The 22,166-nt window shown below is 55.1% G+C and overlaps 2 protein-coding genes across 6 annotated transcripts; both read left to right on the top strand.

Moving 5' to 3' along the window:
• The first annotated feature begins 1,168 nt into the window (after positions 1–1,168).
• LMAN1L (lectin, mannose binding 1 like) lies at positions 1,169–14,038 on the top strand. 5 transcript variants are annotated; one of them, XM_047736768.1, is made up of 14 exons: positions 1,169–2,112; positions 5,067–5,221; positions 5,338–5,445; positions 5,543–5,601; positions 6,924–7,023; positions 7,388–7,508; positions 8,336–8,391; positions 8,986–9,118; positions 9,413–9,564; positions 10,212–10,295; positions 10,663–10,718; positions 11,816–11,939; positions 12,560–12,687; positions 13,730–13,969. In XM_047736768.1, exons 1-14 carry the CDS (start codon positions 1,935–1,937, stop codon positions 13,863–13,865), a joined length of 1,590 nt encoding a protein of 529 aa, XP_047592724.1. In that variant the 5' UTR covers positions 1,169–1,934; the 3' UTR covers positions 13,866–13,969. The 5 variants fall into 5 exon arrangements, with proteins under 5 accessions (XP_047592724.1, XP_047592722.1, XP_047592721.1 ...); XM_047736766.1 differs by lacking the exon at positions 10,212–10,295 and having other exon boundaries at positions 10,651–10,718; positions 13,730–13,995; XM_047736765.1 differs by lacking the exon at positions 10,212–10,295 and having other exon boundaries at positions 10,651–10,718; positions 13,727–13,995.
• An 859-nt stretch (positions 14,039–14,897) lies between these two features.
• Positions 14,898–20,010, top strand: CPLX3 (complexin 3). The gene is made up of 3 exons (XM_047736771.1): positions 14,898–15,078; positions 16,258–16,345; positions 18,865–20,010. Exons 1-3 carry the CDS (start codon positions 14,915–14,917, stop codon positions 19,087–19,089), a joined length of 477 nt encoding a protein of 158 aa, XP_047592727.1. The 5' UTR covers positions 14,898–14,914; the 3' UTR covers positions 19,090–20,010.
• The last annotated feature ends 2,156 nt before the right edge of the window (positions 20,011–22,166 follow it).

Raw genomic sequence — 22,166 nt, 5'->3', positions numbered from 1 at the left:
GCCGGGCCTTGCTGGAGCAGTTGTCATGGGGCAGTGGGGGCAGGAGCGAGAAGGGCTGAGCGGCAGACCAGGGAGCCAGGCCGCGTCAGGGCCCGCCTTTCCACAGCGTGGCCGCGGCCGTGCTCGCGAAGGTGATGGGGACAGCGGGTGGAGTAGCTAAGGGCTTACTGTTGAGAAATGAAGATTTCCTTTTAGCGTGTCCTAAAATTTTCCACTTACCGCTTTGATTTTAATTAATTTGTAGAGCTTCAGTAACTTACTCCTACTGGGAACTTACAAAGTACAGTGAAACTTCAGCTAGCCAGAATTCTTGGCAAATGAGCCAGCCACTCTGGAAAATGAGCATTTATTTGAGTGAAAATATTTGAAATGTAGGATTTCTTTTTTTAAAACATTTTTAGTATGGAAATAATCACATAAACATATGCAGTAGAGGGAAGATTCTAATGAATGCCCACATCCTAACCATCCAACTTGAACAGCAGCTCCAAACCAATCCTGTGCCCTCTGTGCCCCCTTACTTCCCACCAAGCTCTAAGCTCCGGGACCCTTGGAAGCAGATCCTAGACATGATATCAATTCATTGGCACAGCTTTCCTACGTTTCTCTAAAAGAACATTTTTTAATACTTTATTTAATACTTATTTTATTTTATTTTAATTCATTTTAATTAAATTTAAATAATTAATCATTTAATTATAATTTAATAATTATATTATCAATAATATATTAATATATAATTGATATAGTGATAATAATTAAATATAAATTTAATTAAATGATTAATTTAATTTAATATTATTTATTTGACAGAGACACAGTGAGAGAAGGAACACAAACAGGGGGAGAGAGAGAGGGAGAAGCAGGCCCCCCACTGAGGAGGGTGGGAGACATAGGGCTCAATCCCAGGACCCTGGAATTATGACCTGAGCCGAAGGCAGATGCTTAACCAACTGAGATACCCAGGCGCCCCCAAAACACTTTTTTTAAAAAATATATTTTTAAAAAGAGTTTATTTATTTATTTGACAGACAGGGATCACAAGTAGGCAGAGAGGCAGGCAGAGAGTGAGATGGAAGCAGGCTCCCCGCTGAGCAGAGAGCCAGCCGCATCTGGCTCCATTCCAGGACCCTGAGATCACGACTAGAGCTGAAGGTAGAGGCTTTAACCCACTGAGCCACCCAGGCACCCCCCAAAGCACTTTTTAAAAACATAACCACAATACCAGTATTACTCCTAAAGTCTTTAACAATAATTCCTTATTTTAATCAAGTATTCATTGTTCAGATTTCCCCAATAGTCTCATTTTTCCCTAATTGGTTGTTTAAAAGGAGGCTCCAAACAAGGTCCACACATTGCATTTATTTGCTCTGATAGGACTCCCTTTCTCTTCTTCATGTAATTTATGTGTGGAGGAAACCAGGCTGCTTGGAGGCCTGAGTGTCAGGAATGTGGGACTGAGCTGAGCGCCCCAGCAGAGTGAGCGGGACAGGGAAGGCTGGGGGTGGGTTGGGGATAATGACCAGAGGGTCGGGACTCCTGTCTGCAGGAAGGAGGCAGGAGGTAGAGGCACTGAGCAAAGGGAGAGGCTAGGGCTGCTGGGGGCCAGGGCCTGTCCTTATGACCCCTGTCCTTATGAGCCCTGATGCCTGATGCCAGCTCCCTGATGCCGGAGCTGATAGAAGGTGGGAAGATGGCCTGAGCCCAGGAACAGGGGCAGAACTGGGTGGGTGAGAGGCCAGGGGTCAGGCTGGAGATGAGGGAGGGGCTGGGCCTGAGGTCAGGCCTAGAAGGAACAGGATGTCTGTGTCAGGGATGAAGGGAGAGAACAGTGCCAGAAACCAGCTCCTCCCCACCTGGCCCTGTCCCCGGAGCCCCTCCCTGCCCTGCCAGCTGCGCTCCTCCCAGGGGCCCAGACACCAGATCCCTTCGCAATGCTGGTGGTCAGTGGCCTAGAGCCCTTGTTCTGCCTTCTCCTCCTCCTGCTCCTGGGCCCCTACAGCTCTGCGGGGGCCAGTCCTCCTCACAGAAGATTTGAGTATAAGCTCAGCTTCAAAGGACCAAGACTGGCGTTGCCTGGGGCAGGAATACCCTTCTGGAGTCATCATGGAGGTGAGGGGTGGGGTAGGGACCCTCTGGAGGGGCTGACCAGCTCTAGGTGGCTGTGACTCAGTGGGGAGTGGGCCTGCTGGTATCAGCTGCTGCCCAAGATGGAGCCAGGCCTGGGCAGGCAGTGGCCTCAGCCCCAGGAGCCCTCCCAGGCTTGTCTTCCTTCTCCACCACCACAACACCACTGCCATCCACCAGTCTCCATTTCTCCCCTCTGCCTCTCTCTTTCTCTGCCCTAGGACTTCCCTCTTCTCCTTTTGCCTCTCCTTGGACCCCCTCTTCTTCCTCTGCCTGTTGGACCCATAAGCACACACATAACGCTTGCTCACATGCTGAGTCCCAGACACAGATGCAAGGGCAACTTGGACCAGAACCTGCTTCCCCTCTTCCTGCACCTTGCTGCCAGGCCTGTGGATGTCCGTGAGAACTGGGGGCTGCTGGAGGGAGGTACCCTCGTGGCCAGCTGTTTTGCCAGAGAGGGCACCAGCTCTGCCCTGTGTCTGTGTTGGTTGGAAGCAGGCGTGAGAGCATGCTTCAGAAACTTCCTTCAGAAACTTCAGAAACTTCCAAGCCTAGGCCTCCATAGTCTGTCTTCTACTCAATCTTGTTCAGAAAGGATTTTTTTTTCCTCCTGAGGCAGGGCTCAGTATCACAACCCTGAGATCATGACCTGAGTCAAAATCAAGAGTCGGATGCTTAACCCACCCAGGTACCTGTCAAAAAGGCTTTCTGAGGACTTACAAGGACCCATGTAGTACCGAGGAGCTTAAAATAGGAATGAACAAGACTCAGGGTTAAGGCTGAGGTAGGAGATGAGTCCGGGAACGTGGCTTGTCACCAAAACAGGCCATGGGGTCTGCCCGCCCTTCAGAGTTCGGCCATGGATCTGGTTCAGAGCCACCCAGCAGGCAAAGCAAAGAGAGAAAGCAGATCCACTATGTACTTCTTTGTCTGTGAGAAAAGGCATGATTCCTGACTGAGACCAGAACGAATATCCCTTTAAGATTACAAGCTCTGTCAGAAGGGTCTTTGGACCAATTTTCCTCACAGAGACTTGGAAGGTAAACAAGGAAAGGGGCCAATTCTCACAGCACCAAGCCAGGCCCTGCCTCAGGCCTACGATGGCAGGGCCTGTAAAAACACCCTGTTCTGGGCCCGGTTGAGTCTGGGGTGTCTCAGACCCTATGGGGGAGCAGAGGCGCATTCTCCAAGATCACGTGGTGATATGTGTCCTGTCCATTCGTGCACTCCCTCATCCTTTTACCAGACTTCCCCCAGCACGGCCCTCTGTGTCCAGCCCAGAGACCCAGAGCTGTTAGCCTCAAGGAGTCACAGTTTGGGGGTGAGGTCTCACGAATAAGCCATGTAAAGCTGAATGCATTAGTGCCCTGTACAGCGGACCATCCTTGCCTCCTGCAAGTCACTTCAGAGGCAGTGGTGGCTTCTAAGGACCCCCAGGACATCTGGCCTTGCTGCCTCTGAGCCTCCCTGCCCCCAGCCCTGGCCTTGCTGAGCAAACACCCTGGATTAGCCATCTCCGGAAAGTCCTGGCAAGGCCTGGACCTTGGACCAGGTTCCAGGCTGGCAGGCCAGAGAGGTGGGGAACCAGCTGGGGTGAGGCCTCTGATCTCCTTACCCCTGATTCCTCCCAAGCCTGCCTCAGTTTCTCTCCCCTTTCCCTCCTCTTTCCAGACAGGCCTTCCCCTAGGCACAGCCACTGAGAATTCACACACACACACACACACACACACACACACTCCATCCTCCACCCTTTCCTTTGGTCCTGCCAGCTAGTTCCCACCTTTGCTTTCATGCTTTCCCTTAGGTACCCCCCCACACCAGGAAGCCCCCGGCCTCATTTGACCACAGCAGAGTCTCTCCCTTTCACAGCCTGGAGTCCTGAACCCCAGCGTGGCTGTTCTTGCAAAGCACTCTGCTGTGTCCTCTGGCCTCGGCACATCCTCTTCCTTCACAGGGCCTGTTTTCTCACCTGAGATGTGGAAAGGGGTGACACAAATCTCTTCTGTGGTAGAAAAAGCTGATGCTTGAACAACACAGGGGCTGGGGAGCCGAGCCCACACACAGTGCAAAATTAGGGTATAACTTATGATGCACCCAAAACTTAACTGTCCATAGCTTGACCAGAAGCCTTACAGATACCCAGATGGCCAAGTAACACACATTTTGTGTGTTATATGTATTATATACCGGATTCTTATAAAAAGGTAAGCCAGAGAGAAGAAAGTGTTATCAAAAAAATCATAAAGAAGACGGGAGCCTGGGTGGCTAATTCCATTAAACACCCAGTCCTTGGTTTTGGCTCAGGTCATGATCTCAAGGTCCGGGGCTCAGGCTCCACACTCAGCACGGAATCTGCTCGAGACTCTTCCCCCGCCTTCCCTTCCCCTCCGCTCCTCCCCCTGTTCACGCTCGTGCTCTCTCACACTCTAAAAAATTTTTTTAAAAAGAAGAAAAAAAATCATAAAGAAAAAAATACATTTACAGTATCATACTGTATTTATCAAAAACACTTGCATATAAATGGACCTGAGCCACATGCAGCCGTGTCGTTCAAGGGTCAGCTATACTTGGAATCCCATGGAGCCGAGTTCGAATTCCTTAACCGTTCGGAGCCTCGGTTTCCTGGGTAAATGGGGTCTTTAAAAAGCAGGCCATACAGACTTGTAGGGAGGCTTGCATGAGAAGTCAGGCAAAGCACCAGTCCGTGGGTCTGGGGTCCGTCGCCATCCCCTGGCAAAGCCCCCCACCCCCTGGCTGTGCTGGGCTCCAGCTCCCCCTTCCTCAGTGGGTTCCCGCATCCAACAGGCCTGTTATTTACTGGCAGGCCTTGATGTTCCCTCCTTTCCCCCGCTCCCCGGTCCCAGCCCAGGCAGAGAGACAATGATGGGAGAAGCGGGGGCGGTGGGGCCCCAGGCCTGAGCTGCCCTGGTCTGCAGATGCCATGCTGGGCCCGGAAGAAGTGCGGCTGGTCCCGTCCATGCAGAACCGCAGTGGCGCCGTGTGGAGCAGGGTCCCTGTCCTCTTCTCTGCCTGGGAGGTGGAGATGCAGATGCGGGTGACTGGGCCAGGGCGCCGGGGAGCCCGGGGCGTGGTGAGTGGCCCCAACCAGGGCCTGACAGAGGGGGTGAGGCAGGGAAATGGGTGGTGAGCCTGAGGTTCCGCTGTCCTGAGGGACCCCCTGGGGACTGAGCCACTGGGGACCCGCAGGCCGTGTGGTACACCCGGGACAGGGGCCAAGTAGGCTCCATCTCGGAGGGGCCCACCTCGTGGGATGGCATTGGGATCCTCTTCGACTCCTCAGCTGAGGACAGCCAGGTGAGAGTAATTTCCCACCCCCCACCATCCACACTGTCCCCCTCCTCCCTGTGCCTGTAGCTCAGGCTGCCCATCACACACCCCCACTCCCGTGCAGAACAGCCCCGCCGTCCGTGTGCTGGCCAGCGATGGACACACTCGCTATGAGGCACGTGGGTAAGGCCCTGTCTGGACAGACTCCTACCCCTCTCCTGGGCCACGAGGGCCTCAGCGGTTACCCACACCGCCGACTCAGGCCCCTGCCCCAGCTTCTGATGGGATCCCCCCACCCCACCCCACCAGGACTGTCCCGTCCCCTAGGGCCTCTCATCTGAGCTGCTTGCTGCTGCCCTGAACTCCCTCCCGCTTGGTCCCAGCTGGGCCCAGTAACTGCCCCACTGAGTCCTCAATTCATACAACCTAACAGCCCCCACTTGGGGGGGGGCGGGGTGTGAAAGGACACAGGGCAGAGCCTGTGCTGAGCGCTCTCACTCACATCTCACCTGGTCAGCAACACTCCGGAGAAGGGGGCATTTTTAGTCCCCAGCTACAGGCAAGGACCCTCAGGCCCAGAGAGGTGGAGCGACATGCCGGAGGTCACACAGCTCTGTGCAGAGCTGAGATTTGAGGCCAGATGGCTCACGCCCTGCCCCTCCGCCCCGCTGCCTGCCGGCCAGCACCTTCCCTTTCTCCCAGATGACGTGGCTGCCCTTCCCACCCAGCCCGGCTGCCTCCTCAGTGTTTCTCAGCAAACATCCCTTAGCTCATAAGAATTAGAGTAATTGCGGTGTTTATGGAGCAGAGCTTACCTGTGTCCCGGGCGCAGCGCCAAGCACTTTGCACTCACTGTCTTAGTTAACCCTCATAACAAGGTTATGAGGTAGTTTCAATTATTAGCCTCATTTTAAAGATGGGGCAACTCAGGTCTGGAAGGACCTGGTAATTTGCCCAAGGTCACACGGGCGGCTGCTCAAGCTGCGGCTTCTCCCGGCTCTGGGCTGCCTCCCTCTTGGCTGAAGGCAGCAGTGACTGCCTGGTCTATGCGGCTCTGGGCCCAGAGAAACTCAGGACCTCTGGGGCACACAGAACTCGCCTTGTGCTGCCCATCCTGAATCTGTCCTGCTGCTTCAAGCTTGGAGAAGACTTCCCAGAGGCGCAGGGGGACATGGAGGTTAAGGGAGGGATGGTGGGAGGATGCAGTAGGCCTGGGGGACTTAGGGCATCCCAGGCTGTCTCCCTGAGGGAAGAGTCACAGGAAGGCCCCTTCTGTAAACTCCGAGTGGCAGCACTCTGCCTGGCCAGGCTGGCTTCCCTGCTCCTCGCTCTGGCCTACTAAAGAAGCAGACCACATCAAGAGAGACTCAAGCTAGACCAGAGAAACACATCCCATTCCCCGGGTCACCCAGTGGGGGCCAGGGGGGTTGCGGCAGGCCCACGCAGAGTGGCCCCTGGGACCCCCCACCCCTGCCACCGCCCGGCTGGATTCCAAGTGCCCACAGGGATGGAGCTGGCAGCGAGCTGGGCGCCTGCCACTGGGATTTCCGCAACCTACTATACCCCTTCAGAGTGCGGATCACCTACTGGGGGCAGCGGCTGCGCGTGAGTGCCCCTTCTGCTTTTGCTGGTTCTTTGGGCAGGGAGGGGCCGACCGCAGGGCTCAGAGCTACAGAGCTGCTGTGAGCGCACCCGTGACCCCAGCAGACTGGTGCCTGTGACACCACGTGGGGTCTGTTGCACAGAGGGGCGGCACTCTGGTCCCTGCACAGACTGCTAACTCCCAGAGCACACGCTTAGGGAAGCTAGCGTGAGACTAGGCAAATGTGTTCCTCCTTGCCATTCTGACATCGGGCCCCATGGCCACCTTTAGAACCAGGAGAGCCACTGGATCAGAGGTGGGGACGATGCCCACTGCTGGGGTCAGGGGGTTCCATGTGCAAGGGGCTCAGTCTTCTGTGCCCCTCAGGTGTCCCTGAACAGTGGCCTCACTCTCAGTGACCTAGAGGAGGTCTGCGTTGACACAGGGCCCCTGCTCTTGGCTCCTGGAGGTTTCTTTGGGGTCTCGGCAGCCACCAGCACCCTAGCAGGTAAGGGTCCTCTGGGCAGGTAAGAGGTAAGAGCAGAGGAGTGTTACCTAATGTCCCATGACCCACCCTGAGCACACCCTCTAAAGAGCTCTGGTGTGGGTCAGCCACTTCCTCTCCATGTGGCCTGGAGAGTCATGCTCGAGCCCTCTCTGGGCCTCTGTTACCATCGGGAAGCTCATGTTTGCCTTGCAGAGTTGCCCGAAGTCTCAAATAGGATAAAGCACAAGAAGTCTTTACTCCAAGGATGGCCCTATAGGTGCCCCTGGCTGGGAACTGTGTGGCAAGTGGAAGAGGGACATGAGGGACATTTAGGGGACTGGAGCAAAAGGACATAACATCATGAAGAGTCCACGGAGGAACCCACAACTGGAAATCAGGGTGCAATCTGAGAGTGGCAGTTCTTCAAGGCCAAGACTTTTGTCTTTAGACTGTAGGCACTAGGGAGCCATGGAAGGTTTGTGAGGAGGAGAGTGACATGGTCAGAGCCATGCTGAGGAGGCGGCCATTGTGTGGTTGCTTCTGTCAGTAACAGTCATGCTCTGGGGTCCGAGGGTGTCACTCAGCCTGTTGCTCTGGCTCTATCCATTCACCACGGGCCCATCTTTGGCTCTGTGTGTGGGTCAACCCTCACAGCGCCCCCCATCTGCTTGTCTGACCCTCACACATTTCCTATGAAGTGAGCAAAATGAGGGCTAGAGTTGCCCAAAGTCACCCAGATCTCCTGCCTACCTGGAATATAATGGAGCCTGGGGGGAGGGGGAGGGCTGAGTAAGTAGGCCACTGGGTGGAGGGGGCGTCTTCCTTTCCCTTCTCTCTTCTCTTTCCAGATGACCATGACATCCTGTCCTTCCTGACCTTCAGTCTGAGTGAGCCGGGTCTGAAGGTGATGCCAGCCCTGGGCCGGCCTTCAGTGGAGATCTGGGGGAGACACAGCCCAGGGACACTTCCCTGCCCCAGATGCTTCTGCTCATGCCATGTGCAATCAGTCCTGTCATTCCAGCCTTTATCTCTAAGGCTATCTCACTCTCTCTCTGAGCTTTGCTCAGACCAGGCCTTGTTTCGGGCAGCGCTGGGGGCCAGAGGTGACCTAGAGCTAGGCCCTGTCCCAGAGCACGTCCACAGCTGGCTGGGGGTTGCAGGAGCACGGAAGAGAGGTCCTGACCCTCCAGGGGGAGCAGGGAAGGCCACCTGGGAGAGATGAGCTTGAAAGGGCAGAGAGAGGTAGCTGAGCAGAGGAGCAGCAGGGACAAAGGTCTGAGTCCTGAGAGAGCTGCTAGGGGCCCAGGCAGCAGCAGGAGGGAAGGCTGTGGGGACTGGCAACAGCAGAGCGGGACAGAAACTGCAGGGCCTGGTGGCTGAGCTGAGGGAGACCCAGCTGGGGTGCTCTAGGAGGGGGAATGGAGACCTTATGGGAAAGCTCCCCACACCCGCCGATCTCCCATGGGTTTCGGGCCTGAGTTTTGTCTTCTTTTTCCAGCCTCCCCCCCAGCCCTTTCTGGAGATGGAGGAGCTCCAGCTGGCGAGGCAGCTGGAAGGGCTTTGGGCAAGGCTGCCCCTGGGCACCAAGAAGCACGTGATTCCACAGTGGAGCTCTGAAGTCCAGGAAGAGGGTAAGGGAGAAGGGAGGTAGGGCAGGGTCCCATTTGAGCATCGCAGGGTCCTCTTCCCTTCAAAGCAGGAGCTTTTTAACTAATGGGGAGATGAAGATCTGAGGAGGCCATATGTAGCAGACCCTGGGTCCCAGGAACTCTGTCCTATCCCCACCCCACCACCCAGACATAGCTTTCCAGGGGAGAGTCTAGGAGGCAGAAGCCATGCTTTTCTGCTCCCCCTCTCCCCCAAAAGATAGGATCGGCTACCCTATCCCAGCTGGCTGCCTGTTCCAGCTCTGCCCCAATCTCCAGGGGAAAGAAGCTTTGAGCTGGCAGAGACGCTGGGCAGACACCGCCAGACCCTGCAGGCTCTCCAGGGTCTATCTGAACAGCTGGCCCAGGCTGAGAGACAATGGAAGAAGCAGCTGGGGTCCCTAGGCCACACCAGGCCTATGGGAGCCTGGGTGAGTGGCCCCTTGGGCACCCATGGCCCTGCCTGCAGGCCTGGACAAGACAGCTCCCTCGGGGACTGGGTCCCTGCCCCCAGGGGGCTCCCTCTGTCCAGAAAGAGGAGGGAGCACTCTACTTAGGAACACATCTCCCCCAAGGTCTGGAGGAGAAGGAGAGCCAGGGAGCAGTGCTGCAGGGGGCAGGGTGGGGCGGACCTGCCGGGCAGGAGAGCATGTGGGAGGGTAGCCCACAGATCCACTCGGCAGGGCTTGGGAGGGGAGATGCTGGGCATTTGGACGCGGGCTGTAGACATGTGCCAGAAATAGACTGGGTGCTAATTTGCATGTAGCTCCACATGTGATTTGGTTCACACATGGCTTGCTTCATGCTCAGATGGACCAGAATCCTCGTTTCATCCCCACTGCTCTCCTGGCTTCTCCTCCAGGGAGCCATGTCCCATGGCACCCCCAGCCCAGGGCCTGAGAGCCTGGGACTCATTCAAGCTGTGAGATGCCGGGCAGAAGAGGCTCGTGGCTCCCTGGGGGCTTGGCTGGGCTCTGGCAGCTCAGGTCTTTCATCTCGTGTCCTCAGGCCAGAGCAGCTGAGGCTGGGCTGCTGGAGCGGGGAAGTGGGGATGGGGCCGTCCGTACTCCAAGGCTAGGCCCAGAGCTCCTCCTGCCAGAGTCTATCCACCCCAGAGAGGGGAGGTCACTTCTCCAGGCCACTCAGCAAGACAGAGGCCCAAGCACTGAGAGTTGTTCAGCACTGGTCCCATCTTGCACTGTGCCCCGGGGGGTGGGGGGGTAGGTAGCAGAGGACTGGACTGGGCCTCTGCCTCCTTCAGGGGCAGAACCACTTCTGCAAAGGGCAGAAAGCCCGTGACCCCCAGGGGGAGGGGTTTGAGAGGAAGAGGAATCCAGAAGCCCAGCTGGACAGGGGGAGAAACTCAATGTGTCAGGTCATGTCCAAACTGACGAGGGGCCAGGTAAGCTGGCAAGGCCTTCCAGAAGGAAGGGGCTACAGTGTCCTTGGGGAAGACGGACTTCGGGAAGAGAGGGGCTGTGCTCTGGGCCCTAGAGGACAGGGCAGCATTCCTGCAGGACTTGGCCAAGGTCAGCGCCTTGCTCCATGGACAGAGGACTCTTCTCCAGGACCTGCAAGAGATGAGGTAAAGACACCTGCCAGAAGGGGTCCGGGGGGAGTGGAGCAGAGAAGCCCTGCTTCACCCACTTGCTCAGCCTCAAGTCCCTCCATCAGCCCCCTATTCATTTCCTCACTTCCTGAGTTCCTGAGCATCCAGCATGAAGTCTGACACATGGGGAGGGGCTGGGGCAGAGTTATGTTTGTCCAGTGGACCTGAACTTAATTGTATCGAGTTTAAAGTCTGAAATTCCTAGTTTAAAAGTAACTCTCCCTGGGAAGAACCTCTCATGAGAGCCCCTATCAGAACCCTGTCTTCCTAGAGAGGGCAGGTAAATGGGAACCCTCCTTCAGTGACAGCTCCTGGAAGGATGGAATGTTTTTTGTTTGGCTGGTTTTTCGTTTGTTTTTAAGATTTTATTTATTTATCAGAGAGAGACAGAGCATAAGCAGGAGGAACCAGGCAGGAGGAGAGGAAGAAGCAGGCCCCCTGCTAAGCAAGGAGCCCCACACGGGGCTTGAACGCTGGACCCTGGAATCATGACTTAAGCCAAAGGCAGACGCTTAACCGACTGAGCCACCCAGGCACCCCATGGAGTGGATGTTTTAATATCATTCTTGGAGGAACCATAACCAAGATCAGGCCCAGCTGAAGAGGGGGTGGTCCCTGACTTCTTTTTGCCCCCCCCAACATCCCACCCTAGGCCAAGACTCAGGAGCTACCATAGAGCTCTAGGCACAGGGAGGTCACCTTGATGCCATGGAGGAGGGATCAGGCTGGATGCTGGATTCTGGGTCCCTTACCCACATCTAGACACTTAGGGGTGGGAAGATGGAAAGAGGGAGAGGAACTAAATCCCCTGGGGACTGGGGATGGAAAGCAAAGCCCAGGGAGCCTAGAGTTGAGACAGACAACTTTAGGGAGACCTTCCTCTGACCTAAAGCTGTCTGGGGATATAGAATGAAGGTTTGGGGAAAGAAGACCAGCCCCTAAGAAGGGGCCCTATGGATGGTGTCTGTTTCCCTCCAGGTGCTGCCGTTAGGGATTATGAGAAGTAGTTAGGGGGTTTGGCTGCAACTAGAAGGCATAATGAGTCATCTCCCTTGGTTTCCATCCCCCATAAGGGATGCAGCTGCCCACGTGGCCTCAAGAGCCCAGCTCTTCTATCTGCCGGTGGGCACCAAGCATCATTTCTTAGAGCTGGCCCAGATCCTGAGCCTCCTGCAGAAGGACCTTCAGGGCCCATTGGTGAGTGGGAAGGAAGGGGTACCAGGAGGACCCCATCCTTGAGGTCCGGGCTCAGCCCCCTTCCTCCAGCACTGCAGGCCCTCCTCCCCTCATACTCCCCTGTGGGGACTGCTGGCAGGCACATGTATGTCTGTGTCTGTGATATGCATGTGATCTTCTCTCTGCCTGCTCCGCTCTCTGGAAGCTCCCATAGCTCTCAATGCCAGCAGGGCCCTGAAGATCCTTGGCTCCAACCCCCCTCAGTGACCAGAAGGGAAATGGGAGTCCCCAGAGCTCAGCGGTGAAGCTCTCCCTTCCCTGTGCCCCATCTTGCTCTTACCTTTGCCCTCACCCTCACCTTGGCTTTTACTTTCTACTTCTTCTTTCTCAACTCTAGAGCCTTCAGAGCCCTGAAGATCCCAGGCCCTAGGCCTTCCCAGCTGTTCCCACAAACAGAGCCATGGGAGCTAGGGTGGGGGCAGCAGCTTTTTACTCTGACCCTTCTCCAAGTTCCCTGGATGAGAACCAGGGTGCCCCAAGCCTGAGGGAAGGAATTAGAGCCCACATAGAGCCCAGATTCCAGGTCTCCTTCTACCTTTGGGTAAGAAGCTGATCCAAGACTTTAGAATGTACCCTTTCAGAAAGCAGCAGCCAAGACCCCTTGCCCACCTGGCCAACTCCCAGGGACCTCCTCGTGCCTGCGGCCCAGAATGTTCTTGTTCTTCCTCCTCATTCAGACTGTTGGCTTCTTCTGTTATGTGCACTTCAGGTGGGTCTTCCCATGGGTAAGGCATCCTATGCCCATCTGGCATCTCTTAATTCTGGGTCATAGCCACCCAATTTGAGAGATGGTGCACTGAGGCCCAGGAGGAAAGTGCCTGGTCTACCAGCTGGCAAGGAGTGGCCCTCAGGCTAGGACCCATTTTTTCTGATAGGCTCTACTGACCACCAGGTACCTACTGGCCCCATCTAAGTCCTGCCCTCACAGAACTCACTTGCTAGTGTGAGAAACTGACGGGTAACTGATAGTTTTGTGGTTGGTGCCATGATGGCAGGAAGCTCAGGGGCGATGACAGTACAAGAAAAAAACACTTGACCCAGCTTGGGGTGATAAGAGCATTGACCTGGAAGGGACCTTGGATATGAGTCATCAAGATAACTAGAGTTTTCTAGCTTGTCAAGATAAGTAAGGGCATCAATGCAGAGAAAAGGCATGGAAGCATGAAAAAAGCACAATATTCTGGAGAAAAAGTGGCAAGTTCAGTACTGTCAAAGCAAAGTATGGGACCAGTTTGTGAAATTGGGCAAAGAGAATTTAAAAGAGGGAGGAGGTCACTAATTCTGATTGGTCGGTGTTTGTGGAATGAATGAAACATTTAGAGATGGGGAGTGTGCTAAGATGCTCAGAAATGGGACTGACAGTCCTTATTGGTGAAATTTCAAGACAAGAAGAATCAGTGTGGTCTGGGGTGGTCCCGGGGGAGAATTGAAGTGTGCTGAGCTTTAAAAGCAGAGTAGAAGAGAAGACAGCCTCCAGGTGAGAACAGCACAGGTACAAAGTGGAAATGATGACAAACTTATGCATTATGTAGGCTTGCAATGGTGGCCATAAGGCTGGAGCCACCTGGACAGACCTTGAATGCCAGGGGAGTAATGTGGTCCTGATGGGACAGGCCAGGAGAGCCATAAACGGTCCTAGAAGAGGAGAGACTCTGGAGGAGAGATGCTAGAGAGGTGAATGTGGGAGGCTGTTCTTAAAAGCCCCAAAGGCAGAAATCCAAGTAACCTTCTTCTCCTTTCCCTGACAGTAGGCAGGAGCTGGACAAGAGCCTTTGGGACTGTTTGTCCACAGGCAGACCTCTGTGTCCTGCACCACGAAACCCTGGGGCCCTGGGGGTTTTGCGGAGGCAGCCTCTCTCCCTCAGCATTCATGCAAGACTCACCTGAAAGCCCTGAAGGAGGGGGTAGTGTCTGGGGGTAAAGAGCTTAGTCAGTATTCTCTCCTTTTGGGTGCCCAGCTCCTGCTCACACCTTACTTTTGGCAAGCGCCAGTCTTATTAAAGGTGATTTACATCTCCCGGTGCTTTGATATGCTCATTTACCTTCTGACTTCACCTTAATCTTTCTGAAGGCTTCCATTTTCTCTGGACAGGTAGCTGGCAGTGGGCTCCAAGCAGGCAAGGAGGTCAAGGACTGACTTGATTACCAAAACCCAGATACCCCACAAGGCTTGAGCCCTAGAGGATGGAGGGAGAAGAAGTCACAAACGTGTATAATTCTATCCCCAAATTCCTCCAGAACAAAGAGTGGTACCTCCAGGTGTCCTTCCTGGCTCAGCCCAGCCAGCATCACCACGAACAACCCTCTCCCTCTCCACTTTTTGCAGCTCTAGAGTTCAGCGGGGCTGGCGTGTGAGGGAGAACTCTGAGGCAACCCATGGAGACATAATTGGGATTCCCGCTTTCTGGTCTCCCTCTCTTTCCCAGCGTCCCGCTCATTGAGCAGCTGTTGGGACAGCGGGCTGGGGAGGATGGGGTACCGGCCAGGGCAGGATCTTTGCCCCTTGCTACCACTTGAAACAGCTAGCTGAAATCCTGACTGTCAGCGACCTGAGAGGGGAGGGAGTGGGGGGAGACTGGGGAGCAGGGTTCCAGGCGCATCAGTGCAGCCCCTTTCCCTGGGGAGCGACCCCACCCCCACAGGCCCTAATCCGTTGTCAGCAATGCCCAGGCGGAGCTTGGCGTGGTAGGAGGCACGTGGGGGAGGCGGGAGTGCGGAGCGGGCACGTGGTCCAGCCTCCTCAGCCCCGTGCATGCCCCCCACCCCCCGTGAGGAGGGGTTTGGGGAGGTGGGGGCGGGCCTGGGCGGGGGAGGGCGGCGGGAGGCTCAGAGCGTGGGGCGCCTGCCCGCGGCAGGAGCTGTCCGCGAGTCCTAGTGCTGAAGTAGGTGCGGACGTGCCTGGCTCCCGGAGCCCGGTGCCAGGGCCAGCGAAGACCATGGCGTTCATGGTGAAGACTATGGTGGGCGGCCAGCTGAAGAATCTCACCGGGAGCCTGGGGGGCGGCGAGGACAAGGGGGACGGGGACAAATCGGCGGCTGAAGCGCAGGGCATGAGCCGAGAAGAGTATGAGGAGTATCAGAAGCAACTGGTGGAAGAGAAGTGAGTGGGATCCTTTCCTGGCTCCAACGACCTTCCCCACCCCCTCCAGCCACCTGGCCGACCTCTAGGGCGGTTTCAGACCCCGAGTCCCTTACCCTACTTTTCTAGACACGGTAAGAGGCTGGCATGTGCTTTCTAGGCTGCTCCCAGAGCCACCCTATCTCAAACCCAGGACCCCGTCCCAGCTTCCCACTCCGGGCCCAGAGGGAGTGGGGGCAGGGGCAGAAAGGACGTGGGATGGGGTGGGGGCACGTGCATTTCTGACGAAACAGGTAATCCCTTAATCCGATCTGGTCCTAACCGTCTCCATCTTCCAACTGGAGCTCCTCTGAGCCTGAGGTTCTGAGAAAAGCGATGCCGCTGAGGAGGGTCAGAGTCACAGAGACAGATTTGAGATGGGACATTCATAGATACTGAGTCTCAATGTCTACTTGTGTGTGGGCAGTGCTGGGACAGAGAGACAGCTGGGGCTGGCCCCCAGAGCTAGACTGCTTAGGTTCAGATCTAGGTTTGTCTTCTTTTTAGATTGGTGACTTTAGACACCTTTAGACTTTAGACTTTAGACTTTAAACCTTTCTGTGCCTCAGTTTCCTCTTCTGTAAAATGGGGGTGGTGACCATAAAACTTGCCTTATATATTTATAAGGATTAAATTATTTAACGCATGTAAACTGCATAGCATAATGCCTGGCACATGGTATATCATTAAACATTAGCTATTATTTCGCTTAATCCTGATAATAGTTTTGTGAGTTGCAAAAGAGGGAAGTAAGTGGCGTACCAAAAGTGGCAATGCAGCCAGGACGCAAACCCAAGTCTGTCCCGAATACTTTCCCCCACACGACACAATCTGTCAGGAAGGGAAAAGACAGACGGAGTTGGAGGCTGCGAGGGACACATATTAGGGTCTGCAGAGTGAGCGAGACAGGCTGACGCTCCTGCCGGGAGAGTCCAGTGGCAGGTGCAGAGAAAGGGCCGCGATGATGTGGGGAGAGGCAGCAAAGACTAACTGAGACCCAAGACCCGCCAGGTCGGAGCACACAGCTACAGCCGAGTCAGGCAGGATCGAAGCTGTTAGCGTCCCCGGGAAGGGATGCGCAGAGACCCCTTGGCCCTTCCCTCGCACACCCCACCCATTCTCTCAGCCCCTGAGATGACTCCGCCCCCGGTGCCCCCGCAGGATGGAGCGGGATGCGCAGTTCACGCAGAGGAAGGCTGAGCGGGCCACGCTGCGGAGCCACTTCCGAGATAAATATCGGCTGCCCAAGGTAAGCTTAGGAGCCTGGGCTGGTAGGCACATTGGGACCCTGAGATTGGCGCTCCCCACTCTTTCTCCGGACTCTGGGCTCCGCAACTCAGCTCCTGAAACTCAGGGAGTTCTTGGTTGGGTCCTTCTTTCTCAGAGGAAAGAAGACTCAGAGGCCAGGGCTTGGTGCTGCAAGGAAGCCCAGCCTTCCCAAGACTGATAGGTTTGTGTTTCTGGAGCCAGTTCAGGCCCCTTCTCTCCCCCATGTCCCCTTCCCCCAAACCCTAATCAGGCCCAGGCAGTTGAAGAATCGGAAAGCAGTAGATTTTACCGCAAGGTTGAGTGTGAGGTTGAGGTTGAGTACTCTAGGAGCTCCTGCACACGGGGCGGGGGGAGAAGGGGGACAGGGGCAGGGGTAGAGAATGCAGCACCCTCTGTGGTTCAGGCATTCGGTCTTCATCCCCTTATGTAGTCCCTCAATAACGTTTCCAGGTGGCTATCACCCACACTACAAATAAGGAAACTGAGGCTCAGAGAGATTACAAGATGACAAGACCACACAGCCAGCTAGTGTTGGAGCGGGGTCAGAGCTCAAGCCTGTGAACACGGAACCTCAGGTTGCTGTAGGACCCCAACTGCCATCCAGGGTAGGAGTCCCTCTGCAGAGAGCAAAATGCCCCTTGGTTGGTCAACAGCCAGATGTCTCCTACAGGCATTACAGCACTGGATGGGCATGGAATTGTTGCCTAAGGAGGAAAGTGAGGCACAAGGTACTCTCAGTGCCCAGAATCTTCCACTTAAATTAGAAGATCAGACATGTGAACATCACATTCACTCATTCAACAAATGTTTACTGATCCCTTGGCTGCTTCTGACTCTCCAGAGGGCACTAGTCTCTCAGAGGGAAAACCAGTCCAGAAAGCCAGGAAATGTACTGAGTTAAACCCAGCCAGGAATGGAGTCATTGCTCATGGAGTCATGCTTGCACTAAGCCCGTTAAGAGACAATATTCCTGCCATCAGAGAACCTGCATCTAATAAAAGAGGCAAGACTGGGTGCCTGGGTGGCTCCGTCAGTGAAGCGTCTGCCTTCGGCTCAGGTCATGATCTTGGGGTCCTGGGATCGAGTCCTGTATCTGGCTCCCTGTTCGGCTGTGAGCCTGCTTTTCTCTCTGCCTCCGTCTCTCCCCCCTGCTTGTTCTCTCTCTCTCTCTCAAATAAATAAAATCTTTTTTAAAAAGCGGGGTGGGGGGGCGCCTGGGTGGCTCAGTGGGTTAAGCCGCTGCCTTCGGCTCAGGTCATGATCTCGGGGTCCTGGGATCGAGTCCCGCATCGGGCTCTCTGCTCAGCGGGGAGCCTGCTTCCCTCTCTCTCTCTCTCTCTCTCTCTCTGCCTGCCTCTCCGTCTACTTGTGATCTCTCTCTGTCAAGTGGATAGGTAAAATCTTTAAAAAAAAAAAAAAAAGCGGGGTGGGGGTAGAGGGAAGTCTTGGCTGTAATTGAGTAGGACATAAAGTGGAAAGGGCCAGGGTCCCCAAAGGGATAGAGAAATATGATGGCAACCAGTAGGTGTGCAGAGAGAGCACAGATATTTGAATCCATGATGTAGGCTTATTTTTTTTTTAAGATTTTTATTTATTTACTTATTTGACAGAGATCACAAGTAGGCAGAGAGGCAGGCAGAGAGAGAGGGAGAAGCAGGCTCCCTGCTGAGCAGAGAGCCTGATGCGGGGCTCGATCCCAGGACCCCGAGATCATGACCTGAGCCGAAGGCAGAGGCTTTAACCCACTGAGCCACCCGGGTGCCCCATAGGTTTATTTTTTTTAAGATTTTATTTATTTATTTGAGAGAGAGAGAGCACAAGCAGGGGAAGGAGAAGAGGGAGAGGGAGAAGCAGACTCCCCACTGAGCAGGGGGCCTGACACAGGACTTGATCCCAGGACCTTGGGACCATGACCTGAGCCAAAGTCAGCCCCTCAACTGACTGAACCCATGATGTAGGTTTAAAACAAGTGCCCCTGCTTCCTAGTGGTGTGACTTGCACAAGTTACTTAAATTGAGTAATTTGCTTACTTAAAACTAAGCCTCAATTTCCCCTTATTTGTAAAATAGAAATAAGAACACCTACCTCACAGGGGTATTTTGAATGTCAGCCATACAATAGGCACTTAATAAATGGTACCCATCACTACAATCAATACGTCCTCCAGCGTAGGCAATAATCGCCAGCCTATGACCTAGCTGCCTGGAACAGTTTGACTCCTAAGCATTTCCATTTTGCTTTATTCACTATGCGAGTGTCTTCGGTATCTCAGAGTGAAGTTAGGTGGTATAAAATGCAAGGCATGGAAGTGCAAGGTCCCCATGTCCCAAGTGTCCAAAGCTCGATCCTGGGATGTGGGGGTGGGGGCTGAGCTCACCGAAACGTGTGGCTTGAGAATCTAGGGGCTGGGAGCCCAGACCAGGCCTCCCCCCTGTCCCTTCAACTCTGGGTCTTCCCGGGCCTCCAGCCCCACTCCACCTCCTCCCCTCTTCCCTTCAGAACGAGACAGATGAGAGCCAGATTCAGATGGCAGGTGGAGACGTGGAACTGCCCCGGGAGCTGGCCAAGATGATTGCGGAGGACACAGAGGAGGAGGAGGAAAGGGCCTCTGTCCTCGGGCAGTTGGCCAGTCTCCCTGGCTTGGACATCGGCTCACTCAAGGACAAGGCCCAGGCCACACTGGGGGACCTCAAGCAATCAGCTGAAAAGTGCCACATCATGTGACTACTCCCCCTGGGGTTGCCCACTGGGGTGACCAGAGGGCTAGGCCCACGTGAGGGCTAAGAGCATGTCTCAATGCCCAGGGACCCACACCCCATCTTAGTTTTGTTTCTCCCCCATCCCATGTTAGCTCAGGACCCTTCTCATCCATGGCCCAATCCTGCCTTCTGGTCTTTCCTTCTCCACTGGGACCAAAGTCCCCATTCCTCTCTTTCCCTCAGGACCCACCCTCTCTACTCAGCTTGGAGAGGCCTCCTAAGATTGTAGGAATATGCCCATCCCTCTCTGGCCGTGGCCCTAAGTTCCTGCACATGGGAGCGCCCATAGAGAGACCCAGAGAGACGTGGAAACCATGGACGCATGTGCGGAAGCTTGGGCCACAGACGCATCCTGGCAAACACACACACACACACACAGACACACACACACACACAGGCCAGCCCCTCTAGACACCAACACTCAGACATGATTAGAGGGGTCTTTGGGCAGACACCCTCAGTAGACCAGAAGCCCAAGGTTGAGCCTCCACGTTCATTCTCTGTGAAAGCCACTGTTCTTTTTGGTCCTCACTGCATCATCTCTAAAATGATGATGGACTGGGTAATTTCTAAGACTCTTTCTGGCTTGGCCTCCTTGGCTCTCAGAGCCAACCCTGCACTCTTCCTTGGGCAGGACAACAGCTGCAGCCATAGCCAGGAGCGGCTGCCACTGTGCCGTGGGCTCTGGCTCTCGGGAGCTGAGCGATGCTGTGTGAGGGGCCGAGTGCCAAGGATGAAGCTGGCACTGAACGGTAGCCCAGGCGGCTCCAGGCCTTCTCTGGACCCAGGCCCAGGCAATTTCTGTTCTGTTCCTGTAGAACTCTCTCTGGATTCCATAGCTGGATCTCCTCCGTCAGCTCCATGAAAAATAAAAATTTGAAATGATGTACCTATCTTCCCACTTCTTACAGACCTCCAGGAATTTTGGGGTTAGTAGCCCCACAGCCCTCCTCACCCATAGCTTCATAACAATGCCAGCCTCTGTAAGATGTTCAAGCCCTACCCTTCTGGGCCCCTGGGCAAGGGCGGGGTTCCTGCACGGATGGAAGGTGCCAGGTCCAGACTGGGGCTGGATGAAACAGGTCTGGGCTTTGAGGAGGGTGTGGTAGCCAGCTGGATGGGGGTGCACGTGGACAAGGTCGGGCCTCTAGGCCATTACTTGGGACCCCAGGAGGGGCTCTGGTTCGATCACAGCTGTCTCTGGCACCAATGCCTATCCCCCCTTCTCACCTCGGAGATGGAAGGTATAACTAAGAGAAGGCAGGACAACCGCCTCCCAGTCTGGGCACCGCTGTATGGCTTTGAGCAGGTCTCTTTCCCTCTCGGAGCCTATTTTCCCTGCTGTGCAATGAAGAACTAACCCCTCCTAAGTAATAAGGTTTCAAAGGATGACGGTTTGTAAAGCCTTTGGCATGTGGCAAACCATCAATAAATGACAACGGATTCCTTAGAAAACAAAGACAAACAAAAATAAAGAGCCCAAATTTCATCCTATTTACTTGTGGGGAGGGGGTCCAGGAAACCAACCGCAAGCTGGCCACCCCAGGGTCCTGAACAGCAACAGGGTGCTACAGACCAAGCCCCGGTGTCCCTGCCTGGCACCAGCCTTCAGAAGCCAACCAAGGTTTACAGGCAGCATGGCTACAGGAGGGCTTGGTTTCAGGGCTAAGTTTCCACTGGGCTTCCCTGGTAAAATAAGAGCAAGAAACATAAAACCTGTTCAGTAGGTAATGTGGGGAGAAGCAGGTGGAAGAGGGAGGAGAGAGGATGAGGAACGAGGAAGGTGAAGACAGGGAGGGACACAGGCCCAGGACAGGAAGACTTGAGCTGTCACGCCAAGCCTTCTCTCCCAAGCATCTCTCAGGAAGGGGCCTGGGCCTCTGAGCTGCTCCTAGGCTGTCCCCCCGGGCAGTCTCTGGACAAAAACCCCTCCTGACCTTCCTGGAGTGGGAGGAGACCCAAGCTGGAACCCCAGGCTGGGTGTGTGTGTGGCAGGGGGAGGTGCGTGGGCCTCCTCGACCGCGTCAGCAGCAAGGCCCACGTCTGCACTCCACCCTCCAGGGGCCTTCTGCTTAATGGGATTGGACAGACCCTTTTTCCCTCAGTGGTTTGCAGGACCCAGATGAAAGAGGCAGAGAGTCAGGCCGTGGGGGAGGCTGGGGGTTAACACTCACTGAGTCCTCACAAATTGAGCTGACTGGGACTGGGGTCTGGGGTCAGGGGGTGGGGGGACTGCTGAGCCTCCACACTTGTTTCCTCCTCACACCGGGAAACCTCAGGAAGCCCTGGTCTGTCTGTGTGTCCCTGCATTGGAGGGAGGTGGCTCTGGGGCAAAAGGAGCCAGCTCTGGGGCCCAGGCAGAGGTGGGCAAGGAGGACAGGCTGAGGGGTCTCCAGACTCTGCTGGCCTCTCCCTGCCTCCCCTCTTCCTTCCCCTGCTTTCAGGGCTTCTCTGCTAGTCCATGTCCTTCTCATTTGTGTCCCCCACCCACTTCCACCTTGTTCCTGCCTCCTACCTGGCCTATACTCATACCCTCAGGTGGGGGGCCTCCTCTGTACTCGCCCCCAGTCCTAAGCCCTCAGGGCGTGTCTACGGGACTACTGGCCCACTACTCTCTCCCTGGCTGGTTTCTGCTTCCACTTATTCACACAGTCACTTGGTCTGTGACTGGTGCACCTGCCTGGTGTGATGCGAGGGCCACAGAGAAAGCCACTTGCCCCCCAACTTCCCTTTTCCCTGCCATTAAAACCCTGCCATCAGTACAGCATAGTCTAGAGTAAATAATTTACCTCCCTGGCCTTTTTCTTTCTCCTGTTTTTTCTCCCCTCCTCCCTTTCTCTTTCTCAAGCTGGCAGGCAGTCTGAGGATACAGGAGAGCTTGAAAAGGGGTGCAACAGCCCCCGTGTCCAGACCCCCTCCGCACTTTCAGGAAGAGAGGGATGGCAAAGATGGCTGGCCTGCTCCCCTCACTCCACCCCCATTCTCTGGCCCTGTAATCTGGGTGATTTCAGGAAGATTGGTGACCCTGCCCTGCTCCAGTTC

The sequence above is a fragment of the Lutra lutra genome, chromosome 7, assembly GCF_902655055.1.
Source record: "Lutra lutra chromosome 7, mLutLut1.2, whole genome shotgun sequence".
NCBI classification, from domain to species: Eukaryota; Metazoa; Chordata; class Mammalia; order Carnivora; family Mustelidae; genus Lutra; species Lutra lutra.
Note: the sequence above shows the minus strand (reverse complement) of the source record. Positions and strands in the feature narration are given on the sequence as shown.

Bases quoted from the DNA above. Each gene is read 5' to 3' on its own strand.
- LMAN1L (XM_047736768.1), top strand. From the start codon at position 1,935: ATGCTGGTGGTCAGTGGCCTAGAGCCCTTGTTCTGCCTTCTCCTCCTC. The intron at 9,119-9,412 runs GTAAGGGAGAAG...CCCAATCTCCAG, and splicing joins CTCTGAAGTCCAGGAAGAGG to GGGAAAGAAGCTTTGAGCTG. The intron at 10,719-11,815 runs GTAAAGACACCT...ATCCCCCATAAG, and splicing joins CAGGACCTGCAAGAGATGAG to GGATGCAGCTGCCCACGTGG.
- CPLX3 (XM_047736771.1), top strand. From the start codon at position 14,915: ATGGCGTTCATGGTGAAGACTATGGTGGGCGGCCAGCTGAAGAATCTC. The intron at 15,079-16,257 runs GTGAGTGGGATC...GTGCCCCCGCAG, and splicing joins AAGCAACTGGTGGAAGAGAA to GATGGAGCGGGATGCGCAGT. The intron at 16,346-18,864 runs GTAAGCTTAGGA...TCTTCCCTTCAG, and splicing joins ATAAATATCGGCTGCCCAAG to AACGAGACAGATGAGAGCCA.